The sequence below is a fragment of the Nannospalax galili genome, unplaced genomic scaffold (genome assembly GCF_000622305.1).
Source record: "Nannospalax galili isolate Female #2095 unplaced genomic scaffold, S.galili_v1.0 scaffold484, whole genome shotgun sequence".
Taxonomy (NCBI): domain Eukaryota; kingdom Metazoa; phylum Chordata; class Mammalia; order Rodentia; family Spalacidae; genus Nannospalax; species Nannospalax galili.
In genome coordinates, this window is record NW_008350788.1 from 92910 (window position 1) to 110834 (window position 17925).

The 17925-nt window shown below is 42.4% G+C and overlaps 1 protein-coding gene and 1 pseudogene across 1 annotated transcript; both read right to left on the reverse strand.

The window, feature by feature from the left end:
* Positions 1 to 2522: 2522 nt before the first annotated feature.
* LOC115066771 lies at positions 2523 to 12416 on the reverse strand (annotated as a pseudogene).
* A 3190-nt stretch (positions 12417 to 15606) lies between these two features.
* Pcp4l1 (Purkinje cell protein 4 like 1) lies at positions 15607 to 16690 on the reverse strand (the record flags this gene model as incomplete). The annotated part of the gene is given in 1 exon segment (XM_008847983.2): positions 15607 to 16690. A coding segment is annotated over 1 exon segment (143 nt), but the record flags the coding sequence as incomplete, so codon positions are not given.
* Positions 16691 to 17925: the final 1235 nt, after the last annotated feature.

Below are 17925 nucleotides of genomic sequence, written 5' to 3' on the forward strand. Positions count from 1 at the left end.
GGAAGGAAGGAAGGAAGGAAGGAAGAAAGGAAGGAAGGAAGGAAGGAAGGAAGGAAGGAAGGAAGGAAGAAAGAAAGAAGAAAGCGAGCATAGGCATGTGCCACCAAAGCTCTCCATGCAGGTAGAAATGAAGCTCAGTCATAATTCAGTAAAGTTGTGACTATTTAAGCTAACGATTCCTTATTAGTTAAGATCCTAAACTATCCATTTTTACTAGACAGTTACAGTTAAGGACCCTGTTTAAACTTCCTGGGCTCTTATGAGAGTCACATTATCTTACATCTGAAATATCAGCATAGCTCAAAGCATCTCATTTAATTACACTTTGTTCTAAAAATTACCAGCACCTGCATTTTACCATCTCACTGCCCAACTGTGGAACATTTTTGCAATCTTTTGACCATGTATTTTCACAAGTGTCACACATTTTTGTGGGCTTACCCAGGGCTTGCTCATTTTCCACAGTTCTCACCAATGTAAATCACATCCTTTCTCTCCTCTGCAGTGAAGCATTAAAGCCTAGAGTAATGATTCAATTAAAGGGAAATAGCATTATGTAAAAACTTTGAATTCCATCTTAATTTTATAGAAATCATTCATGATCTACCATTAATAACAACATTAATTTTGGGGCTGGAGAGATGGCTCAGCAGTTAAGAGCACTGGCTGCTCTTGCAGAAGACCCAGGTTTGATTCCCAGCACCCATATGGCAGCTAACAACTGTCCGTAACTCCAGTTCCAGGGGAATCTAGCGCCCTCTTCTGACCTCCTCAGGCACTGCAAGACACAGGTACACTTACACACATGCAGGTAATACACTCATACACATAAAATAAAAGTGATAAATAAGGGGTTGGGGATTTAGCTCAGTGGTAGAGCGCTTGTCTAGCAAGCACAAGGCCCTGGGTTCAGTCCTCAGCTCTGAAAAAAAATAGTAATAAATAAAGTATTTTTTTAAAACATTAATTTTGACTGGGCATGTGAGAATAAACCCTCTTTCTTTTTCTTTTTCTTTTTTTTTGGTCTTTTTGAGGGTCTTCCTATAGCTCCAGCTGACCTAGAACTCACTGTGTAGACCAGGCTGGCCTTGAACTCACAGAGATCTGCCTCTGCCTCCCAAGTGCTGAGACTAAAGGCATGTGCTGCCACGCCTGGCCAAAGCCTCTTTATTGAACTCAAAATTTTAAAAATTATAACCCGGTATAAAAAGATAACATAGTGGCTGGAGAGACTGATAGCTCAGCAGTTAAGAGCACTGACTGCTCTTGCACAGCATCCATGTGGCAGCTAACAGTCCATAACTCCAGTTCCAGAGGATCTGACACCCTCATCTGGCCTCCATGAGCATTGCAAGACACAGGCACACTTACATGCATGCAAACTAAGCATTCATATATAGTTTAAAAAGTAAATAAACTTTCAGCAAAAGGTGGGCAGTCTGGAGAGATGGTTCAGCGGTAAGGGTACTGTTTGCTCTTGCAGAGGATCTGGGTTCAATTCCCAGTACCCACTTGGTGGCTAACAACCATCTTTAACTCCAGTTCCAGGGGATCCAATGCCCTCTTTTGGCCTCCATGTGTGGTGCACTTATATACGTGCAGGCTATATACGTGCAGGCAAAACATACGTAAAAGCCGGGTGTGGTGGTACACACCTTTAATCCTAGCACTTGGAAGGCAGAGGCAGGTGGATCTCTCTGAGTTTGAGGCCAGCCTGGTCTACATAGCAAGTTTCAGGTCAGCTGGGGCTACAGGGAGACCCTGTCTCAAAAAGACCAAGAAAAAAAAAAACATAAAAATAAAATTTTTTAAAGTAACATAAACTTGAATGTCCCATAGCAAGTGACCTAGCCAGAATTTGATCTGATGACAGATCTGATGAATCTTAGTTTTTAAAGATCCTAGGAAGAGCCAAGTAAGGTGGCACATGCCTTTAAACTCAGCACTTGGGAGGCAGAGGTAGGTGGATCTCTGTAAGTTCAAGGCCAGCCAGGGGTATAGAGAGAGACCCCAGTCAAGACTGCATAGTGGTGTATGTCTTTAGTCCCAGCCCTCAGGAGGAGGCAGGCAGATCTCTGTGAGATCAAGAGGGACTAGATTATAGCACTTGCTTAGTATTTAAGAGGTCCTGAGTTCAATCATCAGAAGAGGAAGAAAAAATTAAAAGAGAAAGAAAATAATGTAATTGTCATTAAAATAGAAAAAAGGTGAAGATAAGACATATTACCACTGATAATACTCAACACTGAACAAGAAATAACCTCTATATGGTCTAGAACCAAAGAGAAAATTATCTTTATTTGCAAATAATATTAGATTCCTAGAAAATCATAAGAATCAACTAGAAAATGTTTAACAAATATATCAATTTGGTAATAAAACCCAAAACATAATTAGTAACAATGGAGAAAACATAACGCATGTGAACTATCTTTCTAAGCATATATTTTAATATCTCCCATAGTCTCCCTTCAACTACACCATTCATCTGCTTCCCTATACGCTAAAACTTTCTTATTAGTACAGTATTTATTTGTCTTCTCTCTGTCATGCCCTGAGCCAGCCACCTTCCCCAGACTTCCTGGGGGAGGTTCAGGAAAAGGAACATGCAGAGCAGATGAGACATGGGAGAAAGAACTACGGGAGGTAGAGATGGAGATGGCTATTTCACACAGTAAAGAGGATGAGAAAGGCCACCATTAGGCAAAAGAGCCCCATGGCCCAGAACCATATAGAAGAGCTGTCGCTTCAGAGAAGGGTTCCTGCATAACCAATGGTGGGGATCCCCCCCAAAATAGTCTAATCCCAGTCCCAGAGCCAGCCACCCTAACTGTGGCAGCCCCAACCTCAGTGAACTTGGCTGCTGTGTCAGTGTCTCTTGAAATGGTGCTGGTTTGGAAGCTTGTGGCTAGGAGCAAGTGAGGTCAGGGGACGTGGGACTTCCAAGCTGCTGAGCTTTCATCTGCCAACCTCACTGGTCAGTTCAACATCACTGCAGATAGTGATACAACTCCGAGAAGACGTATGTTCTCAAGGGTGAGAAGAGCTGCTCCCAGTGCAGAGAAGATGGCTATATAGTTCACATTCTCCTTTCAATCCCTTCCATCATGTCTCTATCCCCATCTGAATTTTGGGTGGGGACTGGCCTGAAATTCACTATGTAGACCAGGCTAGCCTGGAATTCACATAGAGGTGCACCACCACACTCAGTCTTAATATTTTTGTGTGTGGTACTTGAATTTGAACTTAGGGCCTTGTGCACACTACTCTACCACTGAGCTACATGACTAGGCCCATACTGGCAAGTTTAATGGCTGCTTTTGAGTCTTTGTCATCTTCTCAGCAATATTCAACATTAACAACTCCTTCTTTTTTTCTGGTAACACTTTACTTCTTGGCTTCCTTAAAACATGTATTCTGGTTTTTTCCTAACAATCTGAGATATGTATGAATTAGCTTTAGAGCAGAGAGAGATTACAGCAATCTCTTTTGTTTGTCCCATAATGTGTGCTTGTTTATTCAAATTAATGCTAAAATTGTCAGTAACCTAAAATCACTTGGAGCTGAAAAGTCATTTTCCCCTTCAGATGGAGCTTTATTTGTTTGTTTGCTTGCTTGCTTGAGGCAGGGCCTCTCCCTATAGCCCAGTCTAGCCTTGAATTCACTATGTAGCCCAGCTGACTTCAAACTCTTGGTAATCCCTCTGCTTTATCCTCTCCAGGACTTGAATTGCAGGCATGAGTCACAGCTTTCACCTCTCTCATTCACTACTGTGAATCTAAGAATTTGCTACTGTGCCATAAACAGCTAAGACATTGCTGGACATGTGTCAGGGTAAGACTGGAGAAGGGAAGACATGATAAGATTACATACACAGAGCTTTTCAATGTTCCCCAAATAGAGATAGGCACAGTGGTATAAATCCCAGCAGATGCAATACATTCAGGAATAGAAGGCCACCTAATTTGGGTCTAGACCCTGTCTCAAAAACAAAACAAACAATAAAATAAGTAAACAAGCAAACAAACAAAAAGCCAGGTGCGGTGGTGTTTACCACAATCCCAGAAGCAGAAGCAGGCAGATCTCTGTGAGTTTGAGGCCTGTCTGGTCTATATAGTGAGTTACAGGACAGCCAGGGCTACAGAGTGAGAGCCTGTCTCAAAAATAAAACGAAACAAAAATCTGGCAGTCATTGTACACATCTGACTATGTTAATTCAGTTAATTCACCAAATATTGTTATTTTAAAGACTAAGTTGTAATGAGACCCTATCTACCAAAAAACAATGTAAAATTTGGAAAGAGATGAATAAAATGGTTAATTAATGAATAAAATGGTTAATATAGACAATAAACACACACACACACACACATATATATATATAAACAAGCAAATAGAAAATATGCCTACTTACTACGGTAACTTCTACAATTGATTACAAAGTCATAATTTGCATCTATAAACTTTTCCCACTATCCATTTTTATTTTCCCACTCTCAGCCAGAACTTCAAATGACCAGAGTTCTTTACCTGATTATCTAAACTTCTTTTATTTTGAGTGTGTGTGTGTTTGGTTAATTGGTTGGTTGGTTGGTTTTTTGAGACAAGGTCTCCCTATAACCCCAGCTGGCCTGGGATGCACTATGTAGACCAGGCTGTCCACCATCTCAAAGAGATCCTTCTGCTTCTGCCTTCTGAGTGCTGGGATTAAAGGCATGTAGCACAATGCCTTTGTTTGTTGTTTTAAGATGTGGTCTCATGTAGCCCAGGCTGGCCTCAAACACCCTGTATAACAGAATGACTTTGAAATGCTGATCTTCCTGCCTGTCTCCTGAGTGCTTCAACTATGTGTTACTATGGTTTTTTGTTTTGTTTTGTTTTGTTTTTTTGTTTTGTATTACTATAACAGGGTCTCATGTAGCTCAGGCTGGCAGGCTGGCTTGGATATGCCATCATGATAAGCCTCCAAACTTCCATTTCTGATTCAATATTTGAGTTCTCACTTGTCTTGTCATTTTTAAGAATTATTTTTAACTACGTGTATGTGTTTATGTGTTTGTGAGGGTGTGTGTGTGTGTGTGTGTGTGTGTGTGTGTATGTATGTATGCCTCTGGGGGTCAGAAGAGGGTGTAACTCTTAGAACTGGAGTTACAGGTGGTTGTGAGCTGCTTGACATGGGTGCTGGGAATCCAACTCAGGTCCTTTGTAAGAGTACAAAGAGCTCTTAACCGCTGACCATCCCTCCAGCCCTGTACTGCCATTTTTTTTTATTACTATAGATTTTCAGAACCTTGACTATTAGGCACATAAGTACTAAGTAGTACCTCCAAAGAATTCCCCTGGGTCCCAGAAATAAATATCTTTCCTTGTTCCCATTGTGTAGCTGCACGCTAATTTTCCCTAAATAACCAGGATCAATCACATAGGCCAGCGGAGAAAGTCTTCCTCCAAACCAAGGTTACTGGGAAGCAAAAATTCTCAAAGTTATTAAATGTAAGTGAAAGAACCACTCCTGATTCCTGAACATGCATTTTTTTTTGGCTGTGGGGAAATGACATTGGCCTCTCATTCAAAGCACATGTTGCAGCAGGTTTAGCACTTACATTAATATCCAATGAGAATTTTTTTTTTCTGTCTTTGAGACAGGGTCTCCCTGTAGCCCCAGCTGTCCTGGAATTCACTATGTAGACCAGGCTGGCCTTGAACTCACAGAAATCCAATGAGAATTTTTAAAGATTTTTAATGTATATGTGTGTGATTGTGAATCTGTGGATATGTGCACACGAGCGTATGTATGTGCATGTGACCTTGAAGGCCACAGGCACTGGATCCCGCTCAAGCTGGAGTTATAGGCAATTATTAGCCACCTAATGTGGGTGCTAGGAATTGAACTTGGGTCCTTTGCAAAAGCAGTATGTAGTTTTTATCATTGAGTCACCTCTCCAGAACCAGCAATGGGATTTTTAAAAAGATGACTTATTATTATTATTATTTTAGTTTTTTTAGATGGGGTCTCCCTGTAGCCCCAGCTGGCCTTAAACTTGCTAAGTAGGGGTTGGAGAGATGGTTCAGTGGTTAAGGGTACTGGGTGCTCTTGCAGAGAACCTGGGTTCGATTCAGAGTACCCATATGGTGGCTAACAAACATCCATAACTTTAGTTCCAGGGGATCTGACACCCTCTTCTGACTTCCTTGGGTATTGCACAACCAGGTGCACTTACACGCATATAGACAATACACTGATACACATAAAATAAAAATAATAATAAAAATTTGAAAAAAACAAAAAACTTGCTAGATAGACCAGGCTGACTTCAATCTCACAGACATCCACCTGCCTCTCCCTAATGAGTGTTGGGATTAAAGGCATGTGCCACATACCTAGCATATTTAATTTTTTTTTTTCAGTCTTTTTGAGACAGAGTCTCCCTGTAGCCCCAGCTGTCCTGGAACTCACTATGTAGACCAGGCTGGCCTTGAACTCACAGGGATCCGCCTGCCTCTGCCTCCCGAGTGCTGGGATTAAAGGCGTGCGCCACCACAACCGGCATATTTAATTATTTTTAAGCGCGCCACAGCAAGCAAGTAAAGTCAGAGGACAACTTGCTGAGCCAATTCTCTCCTATCATGTGCGTTCCAGGGATCTAACTCAGGTCATCAGGCTTGTTGGCAAGAGCCTTCACCCTCTGACCTATCTTTCTGGCCCCCAATGGGACTTTTAAAAGATATGCATGATGTGGGATAATTCTTTCACATTGTCCTGGACCCTAACTACCAGGATTCTCCACAGCCACCAAGCATAATACTATTATAAAAATAAAAATAAAAATAAAAATAAAGGGGCTGGAGAGGTGGCTCAGCGGTTAAGAGCACTGACTGCTCTTGCAGAGGACCCAGGTTCGATTCCCAGCACCCATATGGCTGCTACAAACCGTCCTTAACTCCAGTTCCAGGGGAATCTGAAGCCCTCTTCTGACCTCCGCGGCATTGCACGACGCGGGTGCACTCATATACATGCAGTCAATAATAAATAAAAATAATTAAAAATAAAAATAAAGCCGGGCGTGGTGGCCCACGCCTTTAATCCCAGCGCTCGGGAGGCAGAGGCAGGCGGATCTCTGTGAGTTCAAGGCCAGCCAAGTCTACATAGTGAGTTCCACGACAGCTGGGGCTTTAGGGAGACCCTGTCTCAAAAAGACCCAAATAAATAAATAAATTAAATTAAATTAAATTAAATTAAATTAAATTAAATTAAAATTAAATTAATGCTTCCATAGATTCTTAAAACTGCCCCTAGAGGGCAGTACATCCTCCCGTTGAGAACTCCCTTAGTGAAGTAAATAAGGCCTGGGCCCTCCCAAAGGTCAGAGAAGGAATTGGCTAGCCACACTTACTGTCACCTGAATGTGAGCCTCTTGATGCTTTTTTCTCTCTAGGCACATCAACTCTTCTGAGCCCCGTTCTCTGTCATTTAATTTCCAATCACTTTTTACTTCTAAGAGCCTCACGACATGTTTCCTGGAGCAACAGGGGAGGCAGCTAGCCGAGGAGATCAAAGTGTTACTAGAAACCTTGTAGTAAGGTAAAGCCAGGATATGGTCCTCCCCTGGAAGATCCCCTGGAAAAGGGTCCATATCTTAGCAGGGACCAGACCTGAGCTCAGTTAAGGGCAGCTCTGGTCTCTCTGCCTTATAAACTACACTGGACAGCACCCCTAACAACCAGCTTTCAATTATTCAGACCCTTATTAATGTGGTAGTCAGACTTCCTGAGTTCTAGTCCTACTTCAACTATTCATTTGCTTCGGGGAAGTTACTTAATATCTCTGTGGCTCAGTTTCTTTGTTTGTAAAATGGAGATACCAGTAGCATCTATGTCACAGTGTTGAAGGAATTAATTGAGTTAATATATATGAAAGTGCCTGGAACAGGAACTACTACACAGGGCTTTACAAATCTCAGGTATTACTGGTATCACTACTCATATCCTACAGGTAGCATGAGACTAGAGAATTGCCCCAATTTGGGGAAGGAGTGTCCCTGAGGATTCTAACTCTGAAGATATTTAAGTCAACAGAGAGCCATTCCAGGGATGTATTAACTTAGCAGACCACCAGGTCTCACCAATCCAAAAGCCAAGAATGTCATCAGATAACCTCTGAGACCTATAGTAAGAACCCTCCCCACTTTGCTTCGACCCACCTACTGAATGTATCCACCAATGTCTTTGAAAAGTGTCTTGGTGGCACATGCCTTTAATCCTATCACTTGAGAGGCAGAGGCAGGCGGATCTCTGTGAGTTCAAAGCCAGCTTGGTCTACATAGTGAGTTCCAGGACAGCTGGGGCTACAGGGAGATCCTGTCTCAAAAAGACCAAAAAAAAAAAAAAAAAACAAAGGAAAGTATTTTGATTTATGACTTTCCTTTTTCTGCTACTATAAAAAGGCAACTGTTACCACACTGGAACATGGAATTTGGGGTAACCTGAATCTGTGTTCCCAGGCCATGGTCACTCATATTTAGCTCATATTTAGATGAGCGTTGACACTGCTCATCTGTGGACTATGGACCTTTGAGGATCTGGAGTCAGACCTGCTACTTAACCAGAAAGAAAGGCATCAGTGACACCTAACTCTATTCAAAAATATGAAAAATAGAACTCTTAACCCTCAAACTCTTAGTTTCCAGAGTCACCGACAACAGGGACCACATTTAGAGTGATTATGAAAACCAGGACAACAGCAGCGCATTAGACAGTGAGTCCAGTGAGGACTGTCAATCACTAAGTACAGCAGGAACAAGGAAGGTGCCAGAGCCACTACTGCAAACAATACCAGAGATAAGGAAAACTCAGCCAGGGCAAGAGAGCTAGAAAGAAGCAAAAAGGTGGGAAGGATCCAGCCTTACATGGATGTTAGATAGGGATTTGCTGTAAGGGAAAGACAGCAATGGAAGGAAGGCTAACACTGGAGCAAGGTCAATGCAATCCTACCAGCAACACCACGAAGAATCCAGGAGCAGAGTAGAGGCCTGTCCAGAGAGCAAAATCTTGTCCCTTTAAGACACACACACACACACACATACACACACACACACACACACACACACACACACACACACACACGAGTCAGGCCTTTATCTCTTCATCTCTCCATCTCTGGGCTTTGGGGGTATAGTTTGAAGTACATCCGTATCTTACAAGGTCTCCAGACCTCTTCTACCTTTGTTAGGACTACAGTCCCAGCTCTACCACCCATGCACAGTTGAGAAAGCACCAAAAGAGACATGAGTGATACATATGTGATGCTGTGACATAGTAAGAACTGTGGAGTCAAAAAGGCCCAAAGAAAAGCAAATTTCCCCCCATTTTCTAGCAGATAGACTCTATTCGGAGTCTGACCCAGTGATTTGTGATATCTTATATAAACAATTAGAGACTAACTCCTAATGGCTTCTGGTGCCTCACCCCAAATGGCTGGTGTTAGGGAAGACAAGTGCTGTTATAAGATTTACTACCTCAGGATAGTGAACTGCCCTCTTGAACTCTATTCAAATATGATCTGGCACAAATGGCCCAGGAGGCAAGGCTGAATAGCTATTAAAGGACCTTATTCTGTCTCAGAGGTGATTGTCATTCTTTCTCCTTCTGTCTCAGCTTCTCTCTCTGTCTGGGAGTGTGTGTGTGTGTGTGTGTGTGTGTGTGTGTGTGTGTGTGTTTGTGTGTTTGTGTGTACACCTGCATCCAGAAATGAGCATTGTATTCCTTGAAGCTGCAGTTATAGATAGCTGTGAGCCACCTTGTGGTGCTGGGAACCAAACCTGATCCTCTGCAAGAACAGCAAGTGTTGTTTACCTCTGAGCCATCTCTCTAGCCCTGTTTGCTGTTTATGTCCACAGTGTCTTTTCTTTATTAAAATTTTTACATTAATTCTGGTCTGAAAAATTCTTTTGCCTCTAATCCTTGCACTAGTTCCTACAATAAATATATATTTGGGGGTTAGAGGGGTTGTTCTGGCAGAGAACCAGGGTTCTGTTCCTGGTACCCACATGGCAGCTAACAACAGTCCTTAACTCCAGTTCCAAGGAATCAAACACCCTCTTCTGGCCTCCAAAGGCATTGCATGCATGTGGTGCACTTACATACATACAAGACAAAACACTCCTATACATAAAATCAAAATAAATAGGGCCAGGCATGGTGGTGCACGCCTTTAATCCCAGCACTCGGGAGGCAGAGGCAGGAGGATCTCTGTGAGTTCAAGGCCAGCCTGGTCTACATAGTGAGTTCCAGGACAGCTGGGGCTACAGGGAGACCCTGTCTCAAAAAGCCAAAAAAATTCAAAATAACTATATTATAATGGATATATATGTATACATATATATATATATATACACACACACACAGAGATATAAATATATATATATATTTGGTCTTCATCCTCGGGTCCTGATACATGACTACCTTGGAATTTCCTGAGTGATGGGAGTGAGAGGAACATCTTTTGTCATTCATAAGCCTCTCTGCTTATGTGGCCCAGGCTGACCTCAAACTCACTGTATAGTCCCAGGCTAGCGTCCAGTTTAAGGCAATCCACTGGCCTCAGCCTCCTGGGTGCTGGGTTTATTGACATGCATCACACCCTGTTCATAAACCTTTTACCTTGTTGAAAGTTCCTTTCAACCATATGAGAATTTATATTAGTGATGACTTGAAGATGACTCTTGGAAGATGGGATTCTGACTGCCTGAGAAGCCAACCTTGTAATTTGAAGATTAGAACTTTTAACCCCACTCTGATCTCCAGGTAGGGGAGAGGAACTGGAGATTGACTTAGTCACTAAGGGATAGTAACTTAATCTTGCTTGTGAAATTATGCGTCTATAAAAATCGTAAACAATGGGGATAAGGCTTCGAAAGCTTTCAGAATAGTGTATAAATCAAGGTACAGGAGTATGGCATGCCCCAAGATTCATTCACCTCACCCCATCCTCATCTCTTGTTCTATACATTTCTTCCATTGTGGTAGCTGTTCCTTTTTTAGGGATGGGGGGAATTTCCTGGTTTTCATGTCACACTATGTCCCTATCTAGCTCAAGCTGACCTTGAACTCCTAATCTTCCTGCCTCACAGTCCCAAATGCTGAGATTACAGTGTGCACTCCTATAATGGGTTCTGAGCTGTATCCTTTCTAATACACTGCCAGTAATGAGTAAAGCACTTTCCTGAATTCTCTGAGCTATTATTATTCTAGCAAATCATTGAACAGCGGAAGTGCTCTGATTGATATCTAGTTGGCTAGAAGTGCAGGTCACAGTGGCATTCATTCTGGGCAGCTAAGTGTCATAATTGTAGGATAAAGTGTCCTGAGAGTTGGAGAATTGCTTAATGTGACGGGGATGCTCACACATTTGTTGTCAGAAGTATTCTGCATAGAAGTTTTTTTCCTTCTTAACATTTTTTTGAGGGTGTGTGTGAGACACTGTCTTGTGTAGCCAGGCTGTCATCAAACTGGTTATGTAGCCAAGGATGGCTTTGAACTCCTGATCCTGCCTCCACCTCCCAAGTGCTAGGATTACAGTGATGCCCAACCATGGTTAGGGTCTTTTTAGCTTTCTTCTTCAACTGTTTCTTAGGTCTATCTTCTGTTAATCCATTTACAACAGCCTCTCTAGCCCCCAAAGATTTGCAGTTTTTGTTCTACAAGATGAACCACTCAAGAAAAGTTTCATGGTGATTAGTATTCAAGGATCATTTCTTTAGCAGTAGCCACTAGAGAGACAGGAAAGATAGGCAGAATTTCAGAGTCCCAAGGAGAGCCTATCAAAAGCTCAGGGCCTCAAGAGAGTTATAGACAAGCAGAGAGAGGCAGGTAACTCAGGTCAAGTCCCCATGAAGAACAGTATTTTGGCAGAGAGAAATCAGCCCTAACAGCCTTTATTGAGAATTGCCATGGATCCAGCAAAGAATGCTTAAGTCTCTCTTCCTGATCAGAATTCTGTCCTGAAGCAATGAATGTGTGTTTGGTGTCATGCCCTTTATTAAAAATTGTATGTGAGTGCTGAGGCTCAGTAGTAGAGCAAATTCCTAGCATGCACCAGGTGCTAGATTCAATCCCCAGCACACATACACACATATACATAAAGAATATATAGGAAAACAAGCACAATAACACTTATGGGGCCAAAAAATGGTAAAGGGGGGAAAATCACACTTAATCAATAGGTTCCAGATCAGTTGGGAAAAACGAATCAGCATATATCCTGCAAGCAGCAGGTCTACAGAAGACCTGCTGATGACAAAGCCACATTGTCTCAGCACCAGCCAACCCTCAAAGGCCCACATTGCAAGGACCAGGGAATACCTGCCTGACCTCAGTGTCACAGTATAGACTGAGGTGTAGCACAGCTCAATCGTCATCTTATCCACGGACCAGGACAGGAAGTACTCTTTAAATAGATTTTTAAAGATTTAATTTTATTATTTATATGTGTATGTGTGTGTGTGTGTGTGCGTGTGTGTGTGTGTCTGTGTGTGTGTGTGTCTGTGTGTGTGTGTGTTTTACAAGTATGTATGCAAGTGACCACTTAGGTCAGAAGAGGGTGCCGATCACCTGGAGCTGGAGCTACAAGTAGTTGTGAGCTGCCCATCATGGGTCCTAAGAACTGAACTTGATCCTTTGGAAGAGCAGCAAGTACTCTTAACCACGGAGCCATCTCAGCCTCAGGAGTTCTCTCTTTTTTTCTTTTTTAATCAGGACATACTTTCCTATGAGGCTGAGATAAAAGGACACCATGTTTACTACACTTCACTCATATCAGATTCTAAATACAACAATAAAACCTCCTCTTCCTCTCTGGCATCAGGAAGAAGTACTTCCTTTAACAGAAGGCCCGCCCATGAATTCCTATTCAATGCTATTAATATCCCATAGCCATGGGCTTGGAAGGAATAAATAAATTTAGGAATATAGATTACCTTCCTCTTTTTCTCTTTCTTTCTTTTTTTTTTTTTTTTTTTTTTTTCCCGGTCTTTTTGAGACAGGATCTCCCTGTAGCCCCAGCTGGCCTGAAACTCACTATGTAGACCAGGCTGGTCTTGAACTCTCAGAGACCCATCTACCTCTGCCTCCTGAGTGCTGGGATTAAAGGTGTGCATCCTCCACACCTGGCTGTCCCTTATTTCTTATTCATGGACACTGCCTGGTTTTGTTTTCTATTTTCTTGAACCAAGAAGGGAAGGGAGTTGAACATGGTGGCACATGCCTGCAATCTCAGAATTGAGAAGGTGAGGAAGAAGGATCTTGAGTTTCAAGACAGCTTGGGCTGCACAGTAAGGCCCTGTCTGTTAAAGGAAAGAAAGAAAGGAAGGAGGGGGAGAGAAAAGAGAGAGAGAAGAAGGAAAGAAGGAGGGAAGGAAGGAAGGGAAAGAAAGAAAGAAAGAAAGAAAGAAAGAAAGAAAGAAAGAAAGAAAGAAAGAAAGAAAGAAAGAAAGAAAAAGAAAGAAAGCGCTACAAAGAGAAAACCATAGAGACTGACAGCAGAATAATGGTTTACAGAGGCTGGCAAAAGAGGACGAGGAATTACTATTTAAAAGATGTAAAGTGCTGAGCATGGTGGTACACAACTTTAATAACAGCACTTGGGAGCAGAGGCAGGTAGATCTCCATGAGTTTGAGGTCAGCCAAGGCTACATAGTGAGACTCTGCCTCAAAAAAAAGAAAATAAAAAATAAAAATAAAGATATAAGCTTTGGGGGCTGGAGAGATGGCTGAGTTGGTAAAATGCTTGTCATTTAAGTGTGAGGACTTGAGGTCCAACACCCAGCACCCATATAAAAAGTGCTGAGGAAGCAGAGACAGGAGAATCCCTCCAGCTTGCTGGCCAGCCAGTCTAGGCAATCTGTGCACTCCAGGTCTCCAGGTTCAGTGAGAGACTGTCTCAAAAGACGATAATAACAATAATGTGGAGAAGCAATTGAGGAAGACATCCAGTGCCAACCCCTGGCCACCTCATGAACACACACACACACACACACACACACACACACACTAATAATAATAATAATAATAATAATAATAATAATAATAATAAATTATGGCTGTCAAGTTTTGTTTTACAAAATGAAAAAATAGAGATGGGCAGTTGTGATGGTTGCATAACATTAAAATGTATTTAATACTACTGACCTGTATAGTTTAAAATGCTTAAGATGGAAACTGGAGAGATGGCTCTGCAGCTAAGAGCATTTACTACTCTTGCAGAGGACCCAGGTTCAGTTCCCAGCACCCAAATCAGGTGACTCACAACCACCTTTAACTCCAGCTCCAGGGGATCCAATGCCTCTTTGGCCTCTGCAGGTACCAGACACACACATCATACATATACATTCATGCAGGCATAACACTCACATACATAAAATAAAAATAAATAACTAAAAAATTAAGATGTTAAATTTTGTTATATATAGTTTACCAAAATAAAGAGACATTTGCTGGACATAGTAATGCATGCCAGTAATCCTAGCACTTGGGAGGCTAAGATTCTGAGTTCAAGGACAGCCTGGACTGTTGGGAGCTGCTAATCTATTATGTGCATTGAGCTGTGGCAGCCTTGTTTACTGTTTGTGTTATGCACACCAGTATCTAATCTGCCTATTCAGGAGGAATGTGTTTATATGGAGAGCCTCACAATACCTGACCTGGAGGCAATAGTGGTAAACAAAAAGATCAAAGAAGCTTTGATCTGACCACTCCTCCTTGACCCTCAGATACAGGTGGGGAAAAACAGCTGTTGAAACTAATTGAGTTCTTCTGTATAAAAAGGTGGAGCTGAAATAAACCGGGCCTGCAGTATTTACTGTCAGTCCTCCCAAGCATCTTTTCTGTCTCTTCTTTTTTCTTTCAATCCTCACTCCCCCTTTCAGGTACTGTCCATCTTGGCCAGCTGGCACCAGCACTGGACTACAACAGCAAATTCCAGGCCACACACCAGACTACACAGTGAGACTGTTTTAGTCACTCTTACCTCACAAATAAGTGAGAAATGCAGTAAGGACAGATAATTCTTTGCCCAATCCTCAATCATTTCATTGTATCAAGACTACTTCTCAGCAATGTTAGCTCACTTGAAAACCATCATCTTATTTAATTTGTGGTTAAAATCCTCAGTTAACTGTGGTAACTCTTCATTAATCAGAATCATTGTTTCCATCCCTTAATTTGATAAACACCAAGAGGGGAGGGGAGAATGTGGGAGGAAAACCAAGCCAAGAGGAAAATCTAGAATAGGTCATTTGGGGATAGAGAGAAAGGAAGACTAGGTTTGTTTTCAGAGGAATATGTACTAAGTGTGCTTATAGCTGGCAGAAGAGCTGGAAGACATTGTCCTTGCAGGTGCACCCTGGGAGTGGTGACAGCACAGAGACAGAGTGTGGGTGGCACATCAAGGTGAGGGCAAGGTCGGGAGAAGGAAGGTAGAACTGACTTCTGCTGAAAATTGCTCAGGCAGTATTAGTTTCCTGTGTACCATGTAATCCATGCAGTCTCTTCCACCTTCCCTGAGGCCAGCTCAGGCTTATGCTCATGTTTCTCCCAAGGAAAAAACATCAGTAGAGGTTCAAAGGCCCCATTTGAGGGCTTTTTTATTGTTGTAATTATTAAACATGCTAAAATCACATACAGTGGCTATTTCTGCCCTGACTCCACAGTGGGGTAGCTGGGAACTATTCAGGGGTGTCACTTGGCTCATGTGGCTTCTGGGGATGATTAAAGTTGGAGGGATAGAGGTAGGCAGGTTACCAAAGCCCAGAGACCCCTTCATGAAGGACACATTTATCAACACTAACTTGTAGCTTCCGAAAGCTTACCCACTAAGTCTTTATTTCCTTCCTAAATCTACCCTAGTCCTCATTTCCCTAACTATGGCCCCTGGAACCTCTGCCATCTCTGGCCCTTTTGGTCTTTTCCCTTGCTTCTGCCAGTGTTAGTAGTTCCCTTCCTTGGAATTAATCTACTCAGCTACTAATGTGTACTAGTGTGGTAAGCTGCTTGATTTAGATATGCCCAGAAGGAAAGGGAAGCTCCTCTGGTTTCAGTTATTGGGGCTGGAAGTGGTGGTATAGAAGGCTCATCAAGGGTAAGGATGCTACCTGAAGTGTGCATGTTGTAAATGGCAGAACAGGGCACCTTCAGGCACTCCACTCTGAAGGCCTTCCCCTCCTACCCTTAGCATTGGGAAGAGGGCGAGTAAAACTTCAAAACCTTTTCTCAAAACCAATTCCACAGGACAGGCACTGGTACTCATCCAGAGCCTTAGTCCAAGGAGAAACCAGTCTATCCAGTTAGGCTAGTGACTACAAACTGAGGTCTTCATCATTTGTGTGTGCTTGTGACTCTACTGCTGTGATGGCTTGAGAGGGCCAAAGAAAGGGATATATGAAGGTTGAGCTTGCCTCTGTGACAGGCTAGAGGGGAAAGGGACAAGACACATGGGAGTCAGAGCTGTGGAGAAGGGGAGACAAAGCAGAAGGGTGAAGGGCAAGGCTGGCCATTCAGGAGCTGGAATCCTTTTTCCTTTTCTGGAATCGCCGAAACTTGCCCTGAATGGCAAGGGCAGCCTTCTCTGTCTCTGGTGCTGTCAGGTCAATGTCAATCTCCTCTTCCTCCTCAGCTTTCTTGGTGCTGCCAGCCTTCCCTGTAGACCATTGGAGACACATTAATAAACCAACCTTTCCTATTCCAGTCCCTTTGCTCCAGACCCCAAACACAGCAGAGCTTAGAATGAGCTTAGACTCTCCTCAGAGTCTCCCAATCTTTTCAAAGACTTCAGATCACAATTTTAGAAATCAGGATACTAGGCTGGAAATTAGTAATAGTTAACTCAGGAAGTTTTGCTATTCTTGGATCAAATGACAAATGTCTCCTATCATCACGTATTCCTAAATCCATCATTTATTCAAGTCCCAAAGCACACTTACTTTCCCTCAATTTCTTTTCTTTTCTTTTCTTTTTTTTTTTTTTTTTTTTTTGTTTTTTTGAGACAGGGTCTCCCTGTAGCCCCAGCTGTCCTGGAACTCACTATGTAGACCAGGCCCCAGGCTGGCCTTGACCTCACAGAGATCCGCCTGCCTCTGCCTCCCAAGTGCTGGGATTAAAGGCGTGTGCCACTACGCCCGGCTGTAATTTTACATTTTTTTAGTGTGTCTTTGTGTGTGTGTGTGTGTGTATCATTTCTCTCCTTCTATCATGTGGGTCCTGGGACTCAAACTCAGATCATCAGTCTTGATGACAATCATCTTTACCTACTGAGCCATCTTGCTGGCCTCTTATCATTTTATCTGCCTTTCCCAAACAATCCAGATTTTACTTTGTAAAGTCAAGAGAAAATACAGGGGGCTAGGGAGATGGTTCGGTTTTTAAGAGTACTTACGTCAGTCTTGATGACAATCATCTTTACCTACTGAGCCATCTTGCTGGCCCCTTATCATTTTATCTGCCTTTCCCAAACAATCCAGATTTTACTTTGTAAAGTCAAGAGAAAATACAGGGGGCTAGGGAGATGGTTCGGTTTTTAAGAGTACTTACTGCTCTTGCAAAAGACCTAAGTTCAGTTCCCAGCACCCACATACGGCAGCTCACAAACTACTTGTAATTGCAGCTATAAGGGATCTAATGCTCTCTTCTGATCTCTGTGGGGTTCCACATATATGTGGTATATACACAGAGAGACACATCTATATACATAAATACAATTTTTAAAAAATTTTTTAGAAAGCGAATACTGATAAGATTACTTTTTAGGAATAAGTAGCAAGAAACCTAGAGATACAGTCATCCTTTGTTTCACTTCCTCAACTCCTTTGATGTTAGGGAGTCTTCAGATTTACGAATCTGCTTGTCTCTATATCTCCCCTTCACTAGCTCTACAAA